At 36.2% G+C, this 21,021-nt stretch overlaps 4 protein-coding genes across 9 annotated transcripts; 2 read left to right on the top strand and 2 right to left on the bottom strand.

Moving 5' to 3' along the window:
- The first annotated feature begins 3,856 nt into the window (after nt 1-3,856).
- Nucleotides 3,857-6,301, top strand: LOC108852273 (growth-regulating factor 4-like). 2 transcript variants are annotated; one of them, XM_018625780.2, is made up of 4 exons: nt 3,857-4,156; nt 4,270-4,461; nt 4,746-5,028; nt 5,711-6,301. In XM_018625780.2, exons 1-4 carry the CDS (start codon nt 3,940-3,942, stop codon nt 6,138-6,140), a joined length of 1,122 nt encoding a protein of 373 aa, XP_018481282.1. In that variant the 5' UTR covers nt 3,857-3,939; the 3' UTR covers nt 6,141-6,301. The 2 variants fall into 2 exon arrangements, with proteins under 2 accessions (XP_018481282.1, XP_056864612.1); XM_057008632.1 differs by having other exon boundaries at nt 3,864-4,156; nt 4,767-5,028.
- A 2,667-nt stretch (nt 6,302-8,968) lies between these two features.
- Nucleotides 8,969-12,091, bottom strand: LOC108852970 (nibrin homolog). Its single transcript, XM_018626439.2, has 13 exons — nt 11,972-12,091; nt 11,617-11,670; nt 11,245-11,509; nt 11,081-11,172; nt 10,855-10,985; nt 10,723-10,769; nt 10,532-10,640; nt 10,373-10,459; nt 10,128-10,299; nt 9,650-10,047; nt 9,502-9,569; nt 9,318-9,414; nt 8,969-9,224 (listed from the first exon to the last, which is right to left on the bottom strand). Exons 1-13 carry the CDS (start codon nt 12,006-12,008, stop codon nt 9,174-9,176), a joined length of 1,608 nt encoding a protein of 535 aa, XP_018481941.1. The 5' UTR covers nt 12,009-12,091; the 3' UTR covers nt 8,969-9,173.
- Nucleotides 12,092-12,380: 289 nt separating this feature from the next.
- On the top strand, nt 12,381-13,753 carry LOC108854825 (uncharacterized). Of its 3 annotated transcripts, none has more exons than XM_057009182.1 (7): nt 12,381-12,414; nt 12,529-12,696; nt 12,794-12,851; nt 12,941-13,009; nt 13,105-13,200; nt 13,270-13,359; nt 13,454-13,753. In XM_057009182.1, exons 2-7 carry the CDS (start codon nt 12,548-12,550, stop codon nt 13,502-13,504), a joined length of 513 nt encoding a protein of 170 aa, XP_056865162.1. In that variant the 5' UTR covers nt 12,381-12,414; nt 12,529-12,547; the 3' UTR covers nt 13,505-13,753. The 3 variants fall into 3 exon arrangements, with proteins under 3 accessions (XP_056865162.1, XP_056865163.1, XP_018483996.1); XM_057009183.1 differs by having other exon boundaries at nt 12,413-12,466; nt 12,545-12,696; XM_018628494.2 differs by lacking the exon at nt 12,381-12,414 and having other exon boundaries at nt 12,480-12,696.
- LOC108854824 (serine/threonine-protein kinase KIPK1) lies at nt 13,701-18,004 on the bottom strand. 3 transcript variants are annotated; one of them, XM_018628491.2, is made up of 3 exons: nt 17,819-18,004; nt 15,401-17,109; nt 13,701-14,684 (listed from the first exon to the last, which is right to left on the bottom strand). In XM_018628491.2, the coding sequence occupies exons 2-3, from the start codon at nt 17,023-17,025 to the stop codon at nt 13,829-13,831; spliced, it is 2,481 nt and encodes an 826-aa protein (XP_018483993.1). In that variant the 5' UTR covers nt 17,026-17,109; nt 17,819-18,004; the 3' UTR covers nt 13,701-13,828. The 3 variants fall into 3 exon arrangements, with proteins under 3 accessions (XP_018483993.1, XP_018483994.1, XP_018483995.1); XM_018628492.2 differs by lacking the exon at nt 17,819-18,004 and adding an exon at nt 17,303-17,528; XM_018628493.2 differs by lacking the exon at nt 17,819-18,004 and adding an exon at nt 17,355-17,528.
- Nucleotides 18,005-21,021: the final 3,017 nt, after the last annotated feature.

Here is a 21,021-nt window from a genome sequence, read left to right as displayed (position 1 = left end):
TGTGTCACCTAAAATTAGGTGACACTCGCAAAAACCACGTAAATATTTTCCTCGTTAATTACACGTTAATTATTACGTGTTCATTACGACGAAATGCTGTTTCCTCGTAAAAACGACGTTCCTTTACGTTTGGTTTACGACGAAACTCTTTCGTCGTTAATTAACGACGAAATAACGTGTTTATTGTCTTTTCACGTAACTTCCTCGTAAAGGCCTCGTAATTTTACGAGGAAATTATTTCGTTGCTAACTTTCGTCGCTAAGCCCGTGTTTTCTTGTAGTGTTTAATCGTTGATGAGTTTGTTTATCCCGAATTCTTGTTCGATGATCAATTGTATTGCTGAGATTTGTATCCAAACTGACGGAATATGTAAGATCCACACCTTCTCTTTAATTAAATTCTGAAACGATGAGAATGATTTCGAAACCGTAAACTCAACTTTCTCCCACCCCATTCGGTAAACCTATCGAATGATCCACGTGTTCCTTAAGAACGTCTTCGAAAACTTCTTAATTAACCCATGGCTCTATTATTTTTCCCTAATTTGATTTATTTTTGGGTGATTATTACTAAGACACGCCGTTAAGAAGCATCGATAAAACGAAATGCTGAATGTAATCCATGATATCACTAACTAATTTCAGCCGGTCCCGCCTATAATAAATGATTTTGTGTTATTTGTTTCTTATGGAAGAACAGAAACGTAACGGTTTTAGGTTATTTTGGAGTACCGCATATAAATGCCGCCTAAACTGATGATGAATAAATAAACAGAAAAAAAACTCAAAGGGATCTTTTTTTTTTATTGGAGATGGATTATCTCCTTCCACAAATTCCGTTAAATAAAAAATTCGGTCTAGGAAGTCAGATTCAGTTCAGCGGTGGTCAGTGCTACGAGTTCGGCCGACAAGTTCTACGGCTGGAAATACAACTCGAGGACTTGACCTTGATAATGCTCGGCCCACTAAACTCAGTCCATCTCATTTGGTTTAATCGGCTTAGAGAAAATAACGAAGAATATGTATCAAAAGAAGATGAAGGAGACAGAAGGACATTCAGATTTAGACACAGAAGCTGACCGTTAGAAATCATTATTTAAATTTGTTTCGATTTTTTTTCTTCGATTTTTTCCTCACTGGTTCCTACTTTTTCGGTACACTCCAGTGAGTGTTAGACTCATTTCTATCTTGTAATTGTTTTTTCATCAGATCAATAAAACACCTTAAAAATATTCCACAATGGATTTTGTTTTTCTTATTCAAGTTGTACAAACTTCTCTCTTTCATCAGAGTTTGCTTTCTTGGCTGGCGCACTGATATACGAACTAGGGCCAGGCAAATAAATTGAATCCGACCGAACCAAATCTGATCCGATAAAAATGAATTTGAACTGATCCAAACTCAATATAAATATCTAATTGATCTTGTTTTATGATATTTTGGATTACGATTTTTATTCTAGCCAAACCTAGACCTAAATGTATGTTTGATAGAATCCGAAAATTCAAAATTCCAAAAAATAATTTGTACCAAACATGATCTCAATTTTTAAATGTATCCAGAATACACTAAAATATTATTAAAATTTTATTAAACATCTAAAATCTATTTCACAAATACTTAGTTTAAGATACATTTTGCTATTTTATTAATACTAATGTTTTTAATATTTTGACGATTGCATTTGAAATTCAATTATTAATAAGTTTTTTCAAGTTTTAAATAGTTTTTAGGTTTATAAAATTGTTAGTTGTTAATTTTAATTTTCTATATTGTTATATATGATTCTCCGTCGTAAGAAATTTTAATTTGTCATACTATATCTGATGTTACATATAATTCAAATAAGATTCTTGTATGGTTGATAGACAAGTTCGAAAAGTTATTTTTTTTTAAATATGATTTAAAGAAACCGCATGAAAAATTTTTATTGAAATTATTGGAAACACATTGAGTTTAGTTACAAGTCAATATATTTTGGAACCGATAACCCGATTAAAATCTGAAACCGTACTATTTTGGGGTCATTCGGATCTTGAATATGTAACTAAATCTGGACAAAACCGAATCCAACCCGAACTTTTCTAATATACGAATGTGACTGAAATTCATGAATTCGAATAAACCCGAACCAAACCCAAATTGGAACCCGATTTTCTAACCATAATATGAACCATCGTTATCGTCCTTCTGCTCATATTCATTACTTTATATCCTCAAACATACAAAATAATACTATCGTGGCATCACCAAATAAAGCTATCTTTGAAATTAATGAATGTTTTTCACCTTTTGTATTTATTCAGCCAAGTGAATAATTAAATCAATGTTTCTTACTTCATTTTAATGTTTCCAAGTTTACTTTGCATTCTGGTAAATATATAATTGTGTTGTTGATATCTCTCCAAGTCTAGAAAGAGTGGGATACAATGTCCAAAAATCTGTAGGCAGTAATTGTACGTTTTGTATAGATCTAATATACAGACGAATCATTTGAAACCTAGATCTGGATTAGATATTTTAACTTTTTATATTTAACAAATTATTTATTTAATTATTGTATTATATTTTTATACTTTATTATAAAATTATTTTGATGAATTATAAAACTTAGACTTACAAAACATGAAATCAGATCAATTTGTGGACTCACATTCATTGTTACTTAATTTAATCAATTTACATAATTTAGATCGAGTTAGACTAACTTGAACCAATTTTAACCAGTTTAGTACGGTTTAAATTAATTTGAGCTACTTAAATCGAATTTTAAAAAATTATTTAGGTTATGATTGATTTGCCACTTTAACGTTGTGTAGACTATTTTTTAGAACATTGGTCAGAAATAACACTTTTAAGATGTAAACAACGTTCAATTTCTTTGAAAATACAAAACTAATAATTTGTATAAAAATAAACTAATCGCCACCAATCCGCCACACATTTAGTATTAGCCATGTTCAATATATATGTAAAAACATTACTGTTAAAACTTGAAAATGCATAGACGTTACAAATTGTTTTTGTTGAATAAAAATGTAAAAAGTAAGGACGGTTACAAATGCAATTAAATAGAAACAAACTTATGACCGATACTCGTAGTTTATTGATTTGTGTCACTTTTCAAACTCAAACCAACAAAAGAATAACATAATTGAATCAGACATAATTGAATCAGTAAAAATGCTAAAATAGTGATATGGTATCACACGGCGTGACTCACACACCCCTAAAATAAAATAACTATAGTTAGTGAACTCACATCTAAATATAAAGAATCTAGAGATCATGATATTGCAGCTCTCTCCAATTAAGTTCAGTCTACAGTAAGTAACATTTAAAGGACATCAGTTGATTATGGAGTTAGTCAATCCAAAGTGATTATTTTGAGAATCTAATACTACATTTGTAACAAAATCTCTGAAACAATTGACATATGTATCACAAAAATTGAAGGTTACTCTACATCACATTGAATGAATATTAACTACCCTATCTTAAACTAGGGTCCTCATTTCTCTTTTATTTTAAGCTATTACGGTATGGAATATTAAAATGTGATTATAAAAGAAGTGATATTTCCAAGCAGTTAGACATAAACACTGCAGGTTACTATCACTACATCTTGCAGTGCTTTCTTTCGTAGATTTCTGACATACATAATTTTATGTTAAATAAAGGACGGAAACTATTTTCAATTAAGACAGAACACTATCAGATATTATATAAAAACCACTCTTTGTACTTTAATTTTATTTAGCAACTGCCTGCAGTGAAAGAGTGTTTTCTCTCTTTTTGGGGGTCATAGGCCAAATAAAAAAGACTTTTGTTTCATTGTCTTTGCTTATTAAGCCAGATTTTCTTTAGACACAGATAAGTGGAGAAAATACTATCCCAAAAGCAACCAAAACATTTCTCTCTTTTTCTGTCTCTCCACTCCATGGACTCGCAACTCAAGCAATGGAGAAGTCAGCAGCAGAATGAGTCAGAAGAACAAAGGTATGCAACTAAGATGTCCAACTCTTTCTACCATCAGATTCAATCCCAAACTGCAACTTCTGCTACTGCTCTACCTCTCTTTGTCCCTGAAGCCACCTCTTCTTCATCGTACTCATGTTTCTCTCCTGATTCTTCCTCTTCCTCTTCTAGGTTTCTCAGTAAGCGTTTCCTATCTTTTGAAAAGGGCAAGCATTTTTTCCCTCAAATCTTGAGGCTGTTGCTGATTTGCTTATCTGAGTTTTTTTCTGTCTTTTCTATGTGAAATTTGTAGAGATGGGAAACTTTTTTACCTTGGCACAGTGGCAAGAACTTGAGCTACAAGCACTGATATACAGATACATGTCGGCTGGTGCTTCTGTTCCTCAAGAGCTCCTCATACCCATCAAGAAAAGTCTCTTCCATCAGTCTCATTTGAACTTCCTTCACTATCCTCTGCCACATAACTTCCCCCATTACCAACCCTGTGAGTCCCTCTCTCTCTCATGTCTACTTCATTTCTTTTGTATGGAAACTATATTTTTGGTTAAAGAAAAGTAGCTAAACTTTATAAGCTCTCTAAACAATAAAGTAAATACATGTATATATGGGGCTACTTTGCAATCCTGTAAGGACTATAAACCACTTTTTAGAAGACCTGTGAGAATCATAGAAGAGAAACTTGATGTCATGAGTACGTTTTGTTGTTGTTAATGTTTGTTAGTATGTTAGTAAAAACGTGTTAATAGAACACACACTAATATAAAACAGGGTACTGGGGAAGAGGAGCAGTGGATCCTGAGCCAGGGAGGTGCAAGAGAACGGACGGGAAGAAATGGAGATGTTCGAGGGATGTTGTAGGCAGTTACAAGTATTGCGACCGCCATATCCACCGTGGTCGAAACCGTTCAAGAAAGCCTGTGGAAACCAGCACAAATACTGCCACAAATGCCGTATCTTCTTTTGCCTTAGGCGAGGAGCTTGGTCATGGACCAAACAATCTTTGCTCTTCACATCCTTCAACTCAAGATCTCCATCTTAATAGTCATTTAAGGTACCAAAGGAAAACACTTTGTTTATTTCAAGTCATTGCTAGCTTTAGTCAGGATTCTTCAGACAAGTATTTTGCATAATAACAGAATAACTAATTACAAAGGATTTAATTTTTAGTACATATATTTTTATAGATGTCTTTAAGTTGTTACAATCTTGTTGTTGGGGATTTAGGAATAGTTGTTACACTGTTAAGTAATGCTGTGAGCAAAGGTGTAATGCTGGCAATTGGGAGACAGATAATTATTATCATCATTCTGTGAACTAAATAAAAACTTATATTCTTATCTTCCTTCTTTTGTTGAATAATACTGATAACAGTTGGATTTGATAGAATCTTTTTTTTTTGGCTAGTTGGGTGAGACTTTTCAATCACATAAATAGAAAGAGAGAGATATTTTTGAAATGATGAGATAGTAGGGCCTCAGTGAAAGCTGACAAAACCTGCTCAGAAGAAAGAAAAAAAGCTCTCAGATTGTGCAACCACTTCCCCTTAAGAACATATATAAAAAAAACTCTCAGATTTTAACCAAGTATCTTTGATAATGGTAGAATTAGTAGTACATTTGGTTATTGAGATAATCAGTCTTTAATCTCAATTAAGAATATGAAACTTTCTTGTTTGGATGTCCTTTTGAAAATGTTCATGTCTTGTTCTAATCACAAAAGTTTGTCTCTCACAGTTGTTCTTCAGATATGAAACAAGAAAGCAACAACAACAACAAGAGGCCATATGAAGCTCACGATGGAGGAACAAGCGATGGTCACATCCTGAGGCATTTCTTTAAGGATTGGCCACGAACATCAGACTCCACCCCACGTCCAATGAACTCATCGACAAGTCATCATTCCGTCTCCATGCCCAGTAACGCTTCATCAGATGTTTCTCTAAAACTTTCCACATGCAATGAAGAAGAAGAAGAAGCAAATATGAGAAACAACAACAACAACAACAACAACAATGAGAAGGAGCATCAACAAAGCATGAATTGTTGGAGCAGTGGAGGGAACCACCAGAATATGGATGGACCATTGGCTGAAGCCTTGAGGTCAGCCTCTCCGACTTCCAGTCTTCTTCATCAAATGGGAATCTCAACAGAAGTCTTTCGTTGAAGAAAGTGTTATAAATAAACAAACCAAGTCCTCTTTTAGCTACCTTTGAGTGTGCATTTCTTGCAAATGTTTTTCTATGAATTGTTTTCTTTTTCCCTTCATAAATTTTAATATCTAAATCGTTAAGCAAAAAAAAAAAATATATATATATCAAACAAGAGTTTTTATGCATTCAAAGCTGCTTATCAGTCCTTTCTTTTTAAGTTTTCTTGAATTTGCTGGTTATAGGAATTAGGAAAGATTGTAGTTACAATGTGAATGAAAAGGAGTCATTCTAATCTATTGAAACCTAAACTACATAGAAAACTGAACACCATATCTAAAGTGAATCAAGCAGGGAACATTGGATTCTTTCCCTACTAATCTGTGAAGCAAAATTATATGGCATATGGTTTTGATATAATAAGAGTTATGATTTTGATAATTTTCTATTTTACGTTAATTAAGCTTATAGGTATTTTCCCTTTTATTTAGGTTAATGATATCTTATGTCATAACTTATATAATAGTTTTCTATGATCAATAAAGATTTAACTCCCAACAATCTATATTATTAAAGTTGAAGTACAAATTGGAGATGTTTGGAAACAAGGATAGTAGGATAAATGAGATATGTTTGGCAACATGAATAGTAGAGATGTGTACTTTCTTTTATTTACACATTTAACAAATGTATTTTCAATAAATTAATAACAGATGAGAATTGATTAGAAACATGAATAACATATTTAATACTTCTTTTTATGTAAACATTTAGCCATTGTTTTTATAATAAATTAAACAACCTTCTTTCTATGTTTTTTTATTTACAATTCTGTCACTATATTTACAATTCTTTATGGTAAAATAAAAACACAAACTGAAATATAAAAAGTATATTATATTAAAAAATTATAAACAGTATTATTACCTTATTTAGTTTAGTCAAATATAAAAATTTCAAGAGTTCAATTTTCAAAAAAATATCATAAAATTAATAATAATTCATAGAAAACTGATGCAAAAAATTAAAACTTTGAAACATGGATAAAAGTATGTCAAGAAGAAAAACAATAATGGCTTATGTTATTAATAAAAATTGGAAATCCATTATATCATTTTTAAAATATACAAAATGGATGAGAGTGTGTTTGTTTTTCTGCTGATGACAAAAAAAAGACTAATCTAATTACCTAAAAACATTGTTTTGTCTAAAATAATCATAAAATAAATTTTAAATTTTATATACATATTAAAATATGCATATATTCAAAAATTTATTTTTACTAAAATATTTTCCAATAACCGTTATTAAAAATATTTTCAATATATATAAGAAAAATACAACAAAAAGATTAATTTTATATACCAACTTAAATTAAGGTTTTTATATTTCACATTAAACTTTAAGAATATAATATATATGATTATTTACAAGATGGTACATATAAAATACTATTATTTATATGATTATTTATATTGACATGAAAAATGAACAGCAATATATTTTTGAAATATACACTCGCACGGGCATGGAGTCAAAATTTATTTTAAATTACAATGTAAATATTTAATTAATATAGAAATATGTCACATTGTTTAAATAAAATAATAATATAAAAGTATTGTACAGTTGCGTTCTAAAAATCATTTATTTTAACAACAAGTCAAATAAATATGTTGATTGGAGAGGAAATAAAACAAAGTCAGAGAAACACATAGTTTACGAGAGACACTCTAGAGTGTGTTGAATTTATTATAAAGAAAGTTTCACTAAGATAAATACATTCAATATCTACAAAGAAATAATATATTTCACAGAAGTGAATAATAATACCCGCGCTTTCGAAGCGCGAGTCAAAATCTAGTTAACTTTAATATCTAAGAGAGCTTATGGCTAAAGTGACGGAGCGGAAGTAACCATAGTAACTGATAATGCAAAGATATTATTGAATTCTGAGAATACTCGTTATTTATGCCTTCTCAAAATTTTTGAATTATTAGAGAATGCCCAGAAGTAAGGATTCAAGAGATTGTGTTCTTTAAAACTCAAAACCCTAAAGTTGTATTAATTAATGATTCAAAAGTTGTGTTTCTTACAAACCAAGGGATCACATTATATAGTAACAAGAAAATCTTAAACCTGAAAGTATAAAAGAAACTAGAACTTAATTGTAAAAGAAATGCAAAGATAACTTAGAAAAGGAAATAAGTAAACCAAAGCTCAGTGGAACCAAAGCTCAAGTAAACTTAGAAAGGGATGTATACTACATGAGGTCCTCTCCCGTATGGAAGATTCGTCCACGAATCCAGTCAGTAAGTCGTCCTCTGGTACATGCTTGAAAAGGTGTTGACATTAAAGACGTCGGCGGTGTAGACGTGAGATGGTAAACGCGAACGATATGCATTTGGATTGATTTTTTCCAATACTTCAACGGGACCAATCTTTCGGGGTTTTATCTTGTTATACTGGCCTGTTGGAAACCTCTCTTTAGTAAGGACGGCCTAAACATAGTCCCCCTCTTGAAAGTGTAACTCGCGCATGTGTTTATCCGCACGTTCCTTGTACTTTGACGAAGAAGCCACCAAGTTATCATGCGCTAAAGCATGGACATTTGCGATCTCTGTCACAAGGTCTAACAAAAGCCATTTACATTGCCATCGAATGCCGTCGTTTTAATGAAATCGTTTACGTATTGAAGCTACTACATTCTGAGGTAACTGATGGAACCTGTAGTTAATAGGTTATTACCATCTGAGGTAACTGATGGAACAACACGTAGACTGTAGTCTGATTTACTTATCATCAAGTTATAATCATATTGATATGTATGCATCTACACTCCCAGTGACTGTTAAGTTGAGGCATTGTTAAGTCATGATAAACAAAAATAAACATGGCAAGCTTTTGACTAGGTCCATCCATGTTATCCCAACAACCACCATTCTCAACGTTATTCTAGAGGTTTCTTCTTCTGAAGAATTACAAACAACCCTCAGTATAATTACAGAGCAAGATCCGACAACAAACCATTTCATATTCACCTTGAAACCTCAACCTCTGAGAAACCCGCGGATGGAACCAGCCGTTCCACGCTTTCTAGCCTGCACATTCAAATATAAAAGTGTAAATAAAATTGCTTCGTTGATCTCTAGATTATTTTTAATGCAACGCAAAGATGATGTTTTGATTGAAACCTTTTCATTGTGAAACAAGTCCTCTGCAACGGCTTCCCTCTGCTTCCTCTTCTTCTCTTCTTTCATAAAGTCTGTCACTTCACCTGTATCGCACTCTCTAAGCATCATCACCAACAAAACAAACGGTTAAGTAAACAAAGAGTAGCAAACAGTAGGAGCTAAAAGGGAGGGACTCAAGATTTACTTGTATGGATCCTTGGCGAAAGGTATTAGACTACTGAAGCTGTTTCCGGATATAATATTAGCATTCCCCTAACCAAACAAAAACAAAAACTAATTAATCTCGCGAGCATAACCATTTGTAATACAGAATCCAAAGGCTCCCCTCTAACCTTTCTGAATCGCTTGAAGTCAACAACTCCTTCCACACCTGTAGACCGAACATTTCTAGTTGACCTAACAATAAGATGTTGAGTGTAGATAACCTCCGACTTCCCACATTCAGGCTCATCATTACCATCCCTTCTCATTGTAACGTCACTGTAGTCTTTCATTTCGGTATCTGCCGTTAAGTTAACGCTTTTAAACTCGTTCAAGTTCACAGTTTCTTCCACTATAGTAGTAACAGGACTCTCTTCTATCACAACAACAGCAGCAGCAGGCTTCTCCGGTGTTTCTGCCTTCTCTGTGGCATCGACCATATGAACTGACGATGTTGTTTCTTCCTCCTCTTCGACATCAGAGTCTGCTACCACTGTCTCATCCGTGGAGCACGATGATGAAATCACAACTACAGACAGCGAAAATGTTTCAATATAATCTAAACAAAAGCACATATGTTTTGGCTTTGTGTGTTGTGTGTGTGCTCACCAGAAGGTGGTATCAACGAAGTCGAAGGCAGATTTCCAGACAAGATAGCGCTTATTAAGTCCATCTCGTTCACTCTAGATAACAGACTGAGATTCTTCAAACGGCCAAACTTGTCTCCTGAGCTTATTGGGATGACACATATAATCCGGTTAGTTTCTCCATACTGAGAATCCTGTAAAGTTTGATTATGGTTTGTTAGGAGGACGAGGAAATGAGCCATTGCTCAAAAAAAAAAAACAACAAACCTGACTCATGGAGCTGATCTCTGCTATGGCAACAGTCTCTGCGCCACATACTCTGAGTAAAGATGAGAAGCTGCTACCAAATCTGTACTGCGTAAGGAAAAAAAAAGGTAAATATGAAACAGAGAGCGAAAGAATAGGTAAACAAATAAGAGATTATACAGTGTCTGTTGGTTCCAACACAAAGGCAAATCCTTGTAGACATTTTTCACGGATGTTTGGTTCCATTACATCCACCAAAGCTTCTTCCACCATCACTGATGGTCTGTACCTGTATTATAAATCAGCATGTGAGCAACTGCAGAGTTTGTTCTGTAACTAAAAAAAAAAAGTATTAAGATAGTAGTACTCACTGGCTGTTTCCAGGAAATTCGCTGCGGATACTTTTCTCTGCAAGAAGCTAGAGAAACCAATGAAGTTATGAGACTCATTAACAAACAAACAAACAAACAAACAAGGGGTGAGAATGGTATTCTCTGACATACCGTAACCCAGTTCGTCAAAATGATGGGTTTTTTGGCTAAAACTGCATTGAGCAGAGCTTCATTCACTTGCATACGCGGCTCAACAAGAACATGTGTGCACTCCTCACTCAAGATATGAGTAGTACGAGCACCTAAGTATCAACATAGTTAGTGTTTAGGCAAAACAGGGAAATATAAAAAACCACATGACCCAAGTTTACTTGCATAATAACGTTTTTTCACTAACCAATTGATGAAACAGTCTCTTGTACCGACCGATCCACCTTAAAGGTATCAGAGGAAGGGCAGAAGTAAAACACCAGCGGAATCAAAGACAACCTGCATTGATTTTATTTGAAATAAAACAGATTAAGCCGATATTATACAAGAAAAAAAAATCAGATTGAGTACCTGTAAGTAGCTGCACCAGTACCAAAGGTGATAACATCTCCATCATTGAGAATTCTCTCCTTATTAGGTAGCTCATGAACTTTGTCTTTTGTCCCGAGGTCAGTTTTGATAAAGGTGCCATACTTTGAACAATCTTTGACACGTATAACAAACGAGGAGGTATCAGGAGGAGATTTATTCCTGCGAAGAGAGGTTGTTGCATCGAAAGTTAACTCGGCGTGGATCCTAGACACTCCCTTATCCTTATTGATAATTATGTCGCATCCTACACAATAAACAACATCGTGGCCAGCCACAGATATTTCTTAATTACTTTGGAACAAGGAACAAGGAAGAGGATCAAAATAAGATTTTGACATGTAACAAATATACCTTTTCGACCAATCTTGTAAGTCCCTTCTGAAAATATATAGTATTTATCTTCACCTGAGACACAACAAGACTAATATCATTATTACAAACCATTCATTGGATCAAAACTCTTGCGATTCTTAAGAAAAGCAAAGATTAAATCTCAACACTTATCTAGCAACAACCCCAAAAGAAATTTGTTTTTTTTGCTTTACATATACAAGACGACAGCTTTGAGAAAGGTAAAAGAAGAGTCGCTAGGGTCATCACTAACATCCACTCAAGGAATGAGATTAGGAAGCAATCAAACAAAGCTATACGAATCTCCACGAAATAACACACGCATAAATAAAATACATAGAGTGAAAAGGGTAACCTGAGAGAGGATCAACGGGAAAGAGACCCCAAACCATTGATTGATTCGCTCCAAGAATTTGTTTGGTGTTCGTTCGAAAGGGTTTTTCTACTTTCCTCTGAAACCAAAGGAGAGAGTGAATGGTATATTTATTTACGACAAAAAGAAGACCGGTTTATCTTGTTTAGAATACCGGTTTTGTATCTAAACCAGTTACAATTGAACTTAGGTAGGTTTTGAAATTGACCCGGGAAGGTCTCGGTTTATTTTGGTTTCAACCGTCCTAACTGAAGAATTTTGAAGAAAGAAAAACAAAACCTTTACAAGATTCTCATCCTTCACGTTCGAACCGAACCGGAATAAAACCTTAACCGGTCCATCCCTAAACCCTTCCATCATCTCGCTCGACCTCGCCTGAAAGTTTCCGCCTTTCGATCCTAACTTTAAAGTTCCAACCTTTATTCGTATGAAGCTCTAAACCCCTTCTCAAACACTTGTTTCATTGTCTAACTGAAGGTTTCTAATACATCAACCCTCAAATCTCTTCCCTTTATTCACAGATTTTTTTTTTTTTTTAGTCTCAATTTTATACAGGAAATGAAGTATGTGAAGCCACTGAGGTTACTGGGTGATGCGTTGAAGACAAAATCGTCAGTACCTGGTCGGTTTCTCGGTTTAGATGTTGGTGATAAGTATGTTGGCTTAGCTGTTTCAGACCCTTCTAACATGATTGCGTCTCCACTTAGGTACACATGAGTTCAGTTTCAATTCAGAATCTAAATCTCGTCTAATTATATATATATATATGCCAAAACCGATACAATACTTTTACTCGTGTTTCAGTGTTTTGCTAAGGAAGAAAACAAACATTGACTTGATGGCTACAGATTTTCAGAATCTGGTAGGTGCTTCTTGCTTTCTTCCTCTATCAACAGATTGAATGATGAACTATGTAATAGTACACCAATCACTTGGCTTTTACTCATGCAGGTCAAATCATTTTCTGTGTCAGGCTTAGTAGTTGGTTATCCTTTTGGTAAACTGAACAATGTTGAAGACGTAAGTTTTCTTTTCTTTTTTTACTGACAGTGTTGGTCCTCTTCACTTGCACTTATAAACCGTAAAAAGAAGATTTTTTTTCAAACTTGGAACAGGTTGTCACTGTGAATCTTTTCATTGAGGAACTTCGTAAAACCGAAAAACTCAAGGATGTGAAGTACACTTATTGGGACGAGCGTTTATCATCAAAGGTATAGTTGTTAGCATATGACATTTATGTAACTTGTAAGGCCTTGGATCTCATGTAATGCTGTCCACAGACCGTTGAACTGATGTTGAAGCCTTTGAAACTGCATCCAGTTCAAGAGAAGACAATGTTGGACAAGTTTGCCGCGGTAGTTATACTTCAGGTACGGTTACTATTTAGACACTGATGACGTCTGTCTTCTGTTTCGTCCTATTTCTCACATGGAACCCTCTGTTATGTTTGAATGGTACTTGCAGGAGTATTTAGATTACTCAAACAGGTATGTAAAAACTGAGCCAGAAGAGTAAAAAAGAGAGACGGGTACCGACAAGTTTAGATTGGATGCAGTTTTGGACAGATGAGTATGAGTTTTTATGAAATCTATGTGAACAAAGACATCTTGCTTCAAACACAGTAATATCTCTTACGAGCTTTGTTTTTGGGCAGTAATTAGTATATCTTTGTACTTTTAAGTGTCTTATTGAGTTTCGTTTAGGGGACAAATTTAATGAAATATATGGGATTATGATGTCTCTCAGAAGAGGCTAAAATTTACACATTTGACTTGAGGATTTGAGATGTGAAACTTACAACAACTTTTACTACTTTTACAACACCTTGTTTAAAGACACTTAGAACAACTCGAACTCACCTATGGCTTTACATTCAAGATACTTATTATCATTACCACCAGGTGAACCTGCAGCCTCTTGTCTACCGCCGAACTCATAAAAATCCGGTAGCTCGGGCGGTATTGCACACCGGATTAGAGCCCAATTCAATCCTTCAAAGAAAGGATGTCTTTTGATCTCTGCAGAACCTTTCTCTGACCCGAGCCGGTTCTCTGGCTCCTTAACCAGAAGCCCTCTGATCAAATCCTTTGCCTGGAAGCTCACCAGCGGGCTATCAGGAAACTTGAGGCTCTGCAACACAACATTGGCTAATGTCTCGTCGTTGTTGTGACCTTTGAAAGGTGTTTTCCCATACAAAAGCTCGTAAAGGAGAACCCCAAAAGTCCACCAGTCAACCGCGGCGCCGTGTCCTTGTCCTCTGATTATCTCTGGAGCTAAGTACTCGTGTGTTCCCACAAAGGAATTGGACCTTGCTTCTGTTGGTTCAGCCACGAGCTGAGGCAATGATCTCTTCATCTGTTGTTGATTACCTCTTTTTGGTTTTTGACCTTGTTGTTGGTTTGTGGAGAGCCTTGGGCTGAAACATGAAACCTGGAAAGATGGTTCCATGGTACAGAATGGTTGTATGCAGTTGGATGTGTTGTATGGGCCTGAAGATCTTGCGGGATCGTTCCCTGGAGGAGAAGTTGATCTGAGAAGAGTTGGGTTCACTGCACATCTAAGTGAGAGGTCGAAATCCGTAAGCATAATGTGTCCATCTTCACGAACTAGAATGTTTTCTGGCTTCAGGTCTCGGTATATCACACCAAGCATGTGTAAATACTCCAGTGCAAGAAGAATCTCCGCAACATAGAACCTGAAAACAAATTTTTATCATCGCTTTTAGTAACTACTTATTAACTAACCCTGCAGATTTTGTCCAAACCAGCAGAGCCAAACCGAAATGTTTAGTTTTCGGTTTGGTTTTGTTTTTAGTTTGGTTTCGGTTTTGTCCGGAAAACGTCTACTGCGGATTTTGTCTGAACCAGCAGAGCCGAACCAAAATGTTCGGTTTTTAGTTTGGTTACGGTTTTGAGTTTAGTTTAGTTTGGAAAGTTTTTGAAAATATTTTGGTTTTCCAGCGAGTTTGTTTTTCTTTAATCAGAAAAAAACCGAAATAACCAAAATTAATCAAGATAACTGAACCGAACTAACTGAATCGAACAGAGTTCGGTTACATTTTGAGTTTGGTTCAGTTCGGAAAACTTTTGAAACTATTTTGGGTCTTTTAGTGAGTTTGTTTTTAAAAAAAAAAATCCGAAAAAACAAAAACCAAAATTGAACAAAAATAACTGAACCGACCGAACTAACCAAAAATAACTAGTTAACCAAAATGCCTGAATTTAACCAAAATTATCTGAGTTTTTGAATAATATACCAAAAGCTAACCGAAATTCCAAAATATAAAACCAAATTTAACCAAAAACCAAACCGAATCTAATTTTTCGTTTTACTTTGGTGGTATTGTGGCAGAACCGAAAACACCTGAACCGAATTAACCAAAACTGCAAGACTACTATTAGTGATTATTACCTTGCTGCAGGTTCAGGGAAACACCGGCCCAGCTGCTTCTGTCTGAGGACATGAAGATCTCCACCAGGACAATACTCCATGACCAGACAAGACAAATGATCCGAAGTGAACTGCGCATACAACGTAGGAAGAAAAGGATGGTCCAACATTTTAAGTATGTCCCGTTCCGCTTGTGCCCTTGAACTCTTCTTCCTTCTTGCCAAGAACTCGTTGTCCATCACCTTTATGGCAAACAAGCAGTTCGTACCAATCAGCTCGGCTAGATAGACGGTTCCTATATCTCCACAACCGAGTTTCTTCAAGAGGTTAAAGTGTCTTAACCCCAAAGAGCCGTATTGCAACTTGGCATGCTTAATCGCTTCCCATCTCACATCCATCGACATGTGAGGCTTGTTCCCACAGCTGAACCTGCTCAGATTGCTCTCCTCACTCATGCTTGTGCTCCTGCTGTAATCCCCAACGAGACTGTCTTTTGAACTCAAGGAGAATTCGAATTTCTCGCTAGAAGCTGGATTCTCTCTTTCCTTCTCTTGTTTCATGACGACAATCTCAGCTTCAGAGCTCAAACTGTCTGCGCAAACCTCAGGATTATGACTAGTGGTATATGAGGGCGGTTGGTTGTCTATGCTGGTGCTCTTCAACGAACAGTGACATCTTTGGCAGAGGAGTTTATTTGCACTAGCATCTAATGAAACATCATCTTCATCCTTTTTTGTTGTGTTAGATACAGAAACGATGCCAATCTTTAGCTTCTTCTTAAGTATAATCTTCCTTTTTGGCTTCTGTTTGGGACGTGGAATCATTCTTGTTACCTTCTTCTCTGTTCCTGAGCAAGGTGTGTTCTCTAACTTCCCTCTCCGCTCCAAATCCAGAGTGGATGAGAGAGTTCTCTTTTCAAGCTCAGTTGCATTATCAGAAGGCAGTGAAATAACAGGTTCTTTCACAGAAGAGGCAACAACAATTTCATCTAACTCTATCTGATCATCTCCACTGCGAGAGCTTAGACAAGACCCTTTGCTGGATTTATTCTGAGTCGGCTCAGAAATGGGTTTAGAAGGCTCTTCATAACACTTAGGTACACTCTTCGAAGTGCTTGCTTTATCACTGTTCACAGGTATCAGAGATCTCTCAACCAAGCTTCCTTTACCCTTGTCCACAGGAACAAAACCAGACCTGTTACACGAAACCTGATTATACAAACTCTTGATCCTGTCTGCTTCAGAGACCCTAGGAGACGCAGCTGCGGATTTGGACAAGCGTTTCAGAGCAGCCATTTCAGAGGCCTTGGAAACGCAACGGTCCCTGAGAGCCTGCTTCAAGGAAAGAGATGTCTCTACAAAAACTCGAGGCGAGGCCATTCTCATTGAAGGGCTGCTTGGACCTGCACTAGCGCTAGTCCCAGTGTTATGGAAAGAAGATGTCCTTAGCCTCGTGGATGTTTTGACAGATATTGACTGGAAAAGCTTGTCAATGTCATACTCAAGAGAACCATGATACTTCTCTCCCTGCTTCCTCCCTTCAAAATCTTTGCTTGAAGATGATCCCAAAACAGATTTACCATATCTCCCAGAGTGTTTAGACAGTGTTGCTTCATCTTTCTCTTCCACAATTTCACAGGAACCCATTGGTTTCTTAGTTCCACAGTAACTAAATCTCTGAGCTTTTCATCTTCTATTGATATGTTTCTGACTGTATCAATCGAAGTTACCCTGAATGTAAAAAAAAAGAAGTAGCTTTAGGTCATTATAACGTTTGCAGACACAATCATGAACCCTACACAAAGTACAGATAGAGAGACAGATACACCCATAAAGAGAAGACATTTTCATAAATAGGCAAACAAACTCTCATAGAAAAGTATATGATACTATTTATTAGTTAAAAGAGTAAAATCAAACCAACCAAAAAAAAAGAACTAAAGCTTTGAGTGAGTCATGTAAGAGATCTTAACAACCAAGTTTCAGTTAGGAAAGCAAGAGATTGGTCTCTCAGATCTCATGAAAACTCAAATACATATTAGAACAGTAGCTTATCTGAAGCAAGGAGTGAGGTTTCGATTCAATATAATTAAAATTAAAATAATTTAAATTATTATTTTCTAAAAGAACTCTATACAAAGCAGACTCGAACGTCTAATCGTAGAGAACCGCGTGAACCCAGAAAGTTATTTTTTTTTAAAAAGAAGCTAATTGCAAACTGAAAGTGAGAGACCACTTGTAGAAAATGAAAGGTCAGGAAAAAAGGGGAAAATATAATAACAGAAAGCAACCATTAAACCCTCCTGAATACGGTCCCCAGAATCTCATGGAAAAGAGTTACAGATGAAGAATACGAAAAGTGCAAATGAAGGTAAATAAAAAAAAAAAAAAAAAAAAAAACTCGCCAAAAAATATTAGAAGAGGAAAAGAGTGAGCTTACCGAGAAAAAGAGATGAGTTTTGCTAGAGAAGCTCCAAAAATCGAGTGAAATGTGAAGCTCAGATAAACCCTAAATGGCCTTTCTCTTGAGGAGGATCTATAGAGAATGAGATGAGGAGGAGGAGGAGAAAGTTATAGTTTTTATTTATTTTCTTTTCTTAGTTTGTGGGTTTTGGGGTAAGTTTTTCTTTTGGTGTGAATAGCGTTAAGAGATGATCAACTTGAAAACATGGTGGGTCCTTATACCTTATGACATTTCATAACTTATTATATGCCTCAGAATATATATAGATATATACACTTTTTTTTTGTCAACATTGTTTCCACTGAAACAGCCCAAAAGAGCAAATATTACATTGGTCTCGAATACAAGCCTATTAAAATTGACAAAATAAAAAGCCCAAATAGAGAAACGGTGCAAGTGGTGAGTATTCTGGCCACGTGTTGACAAGTTTTTCTTCGCCAGGACTCGTGCCTTGTCGATGCTCTTCATGCCTGAAACTGCAATCTTCAACCCTCGTGAAGCTTCTGCCACCGTGAACATCCAAGACATTTCTCTATCTTCATGATTTTCTCACCGTAAACGGCAAACTCGCCGAAGTAAATTTTCTCTGCCGGTGATGTTTTTTCTGCAAGGCTTGAGACCCGATACCAATCGAACTCCATCATTCACTCAGACCGTCGTTTATGCTTGAGAACTCAGCCTCCAATAGATGATAACTCAGGGAGAGCTCGACAGGTCAATAAGAGACTTTTGTCGGACCATCAAAGAGATGCCGGCTTATTTAAATCTCTATAAGATTCAACCAAGAACAAATCCAACACCACATCTTCCCTTCCTCAAAGAAACTCTACCAAAAGCCTATCATGTTGGAACAAAAGGGGCACCCCAATAGTACTGCAGAAAGTAAACCGAAAGATACAACAAAACAAGCAACCACTATGCTTTATTAGAATTTTCTTTAAACAATCTATTACAAGATCTGCTTAATTCAGCTTTTACACGTCTAGTGTTAACACCATAACACACGCTACTGAAAGATTCCTAAGCTACACCGCTTATATATCTCCTCCGTTAAGTACTTCAGCCACTGCTTCAGCACAACTCGGAACACTTCCAAGAGCTTCTCTCTCTCTCTATAAACTCAGCCTATGTGTCTCTGTCTTCATACATACGACTTCATAGCTATTTTATATCATTCTCCACGTTCCCAAAACCTAGTTTCCAAGGCAACATGAATATGGACATCTTCCATAACAATAAGTGCAACTTTCCTTTTCTTGTAATGCACTTATTCTTCTTCCTTTTAAGTCATAAACTTGTTTCTCAAGTTTATTCATCTTTCCATATCTCCAAGATACTCTCTTGCTCTCCAAGTCTGTTGACTCCAGCTCAGCATCTCGACTCCACATGGTCTTCATCACTCAATAAGACGTCTCCTTCAGCAACTACGTCAGCGACTACTTCAGGGTTAACATTTTACATCAACAATCTCCCCCTTTTAGCTTTGTGTGCCAATCAAGCATAATACCGTTCTGGTTCAACAATCATGTTTCCCACCTGGAAGCTTCCATGCTAATTGTGCTTTTCTCCCCCACGAGATGTGCACCACACCATACTTTTCTCCCCCATGAGATAAGCACAATCTACATCAGGACGTCATCCATCATACTCTTCTCCCCCACGAGATATGCACTCCTTGTATCAGAACGTCACCATTCTCCCCCTGCTTGATTGCATACTAAGCTAAAACACAGATGCTTAAATGTCAAGCCTTATAGACAAACTCCCCCAGAGTCTATGCTTTAATCTTCCACTTCTCGGAAGTACTTCACCAAGTACGTCAGCACCTATCGCACACCAGTTACACCAAGAGCACGTTATCTTCAACGCACCACACGCTCACCACGAGCTCCACCACGAACTCCACCACACAGAACGTCAACTCCAATGCCATAAAACTAAGTCCACATCGGACTCCATTATGAACTACTTCAAACACTGCTTCAACACCAAGCAGTAACACACACTAAGGAAACCTCTCTCTTTATTTTACGAGGTCTATCTTTCTCATAAGGCACGTATCTTCTTTCCTTTTCCAAGCTCAGGCAATCAACACACGTACTCTAATATAACTCCAGCTTCATGTAACATGTTACGTACTACCTCCTGTAGTACTCCGCGAACTAATACTTATCTTCCCCTTTTTGACTATGTATGTGAACTCATCACCTCTAGATAGAAAACCACGTCTTCATTCTCCCCCTATGAGTCACATCATGGTCAAAAACTAATATGAAGATTTATATCCTCCAAAGTAAGGAGGAAATCTCATTCCACCATCTCCATAGTGATCAAATCTCCTAGACCACTTATTCCTGAGCCCAAATCCTCCATGATTAGCCCTTTGAACAGACTTGAAACACTCACGTCGAATATGTCCTTGAACTCCACAAGAATAACATATAGGACCATGTCTCCTCATACCATAAGCTTGCACCGTTTGGTTCTTCTCCCTCAATAACTTGTAACACCTTGGCCTAATGTGCCCAATAACACCACAATGATGACAAACAGGCCGAAACTTTTGTTGAGTTGCACTCTTCAATCTAAAAACTCTCTCTGGAGCAGTCACCGTAGCAGTTGCCGTAGCAGTACGTGTAGCAGTCGCGTTCTTCACATCAGTTACAGTCTTCATTGTAGTCTTTCCATTGGATGTCTTCTTTACAGACACTTTAACCCATGGTCTTGTAGCAGACGTAGCTAAAATCCTAGTTTTTCCTGCTGATACAAAAATACCTTTAGCTGTAGAACTTTCTCCTTGATATCCAAGGCCACATCGATCACTTTTCCCAATACTGAGAAGATGATCTAGCTGCTTCGTCCCACCATTCAGCATCCTCAAACCCTTCTGAGTCTCTGCAAGCTGAGCACTAATCTGTCGTACTTCTTCTTCTTTCTCTGAAGCATACTTAAGTGCTTCAGCAACTTGAGCTTCTAGCTTGACCTTCTCCTTTGTCAACTCTGAATTCGCCTCAACCTGTTTAAGCCAATTCTCATACAGTTTTCCAGAATTCTCAGCAAGATCAAAATCCTCATCATCATCATCACTTCCACATGAAGCCCCTGTCACAGATGTTGATGCAGATCCCGCCGCAGATATCGTCTTAGAACCAAACTCAAAAGTTGTAAACGCCACCAAG

Source organism: Raphanus sativus, chromosome 4, assembly GCF_000801105.2.
Source record: "Raphanus sativus cultivar WK10039 chromosome 4, ASM80110v3, whole genome shotgun sequence".
NCBI classification, from domain to species: domain Eukaryota; kingdom Viridiplantae; phylum Streptophyta; class Magnoliopsida; order Brassicales; family Brassicaceae; genus Raphanus; species Raphanus sativus.
Note: the sequence above shows the minus strand (reverse complement) of the source record. Positions and strands in the feature narration are given on the sequence as shown.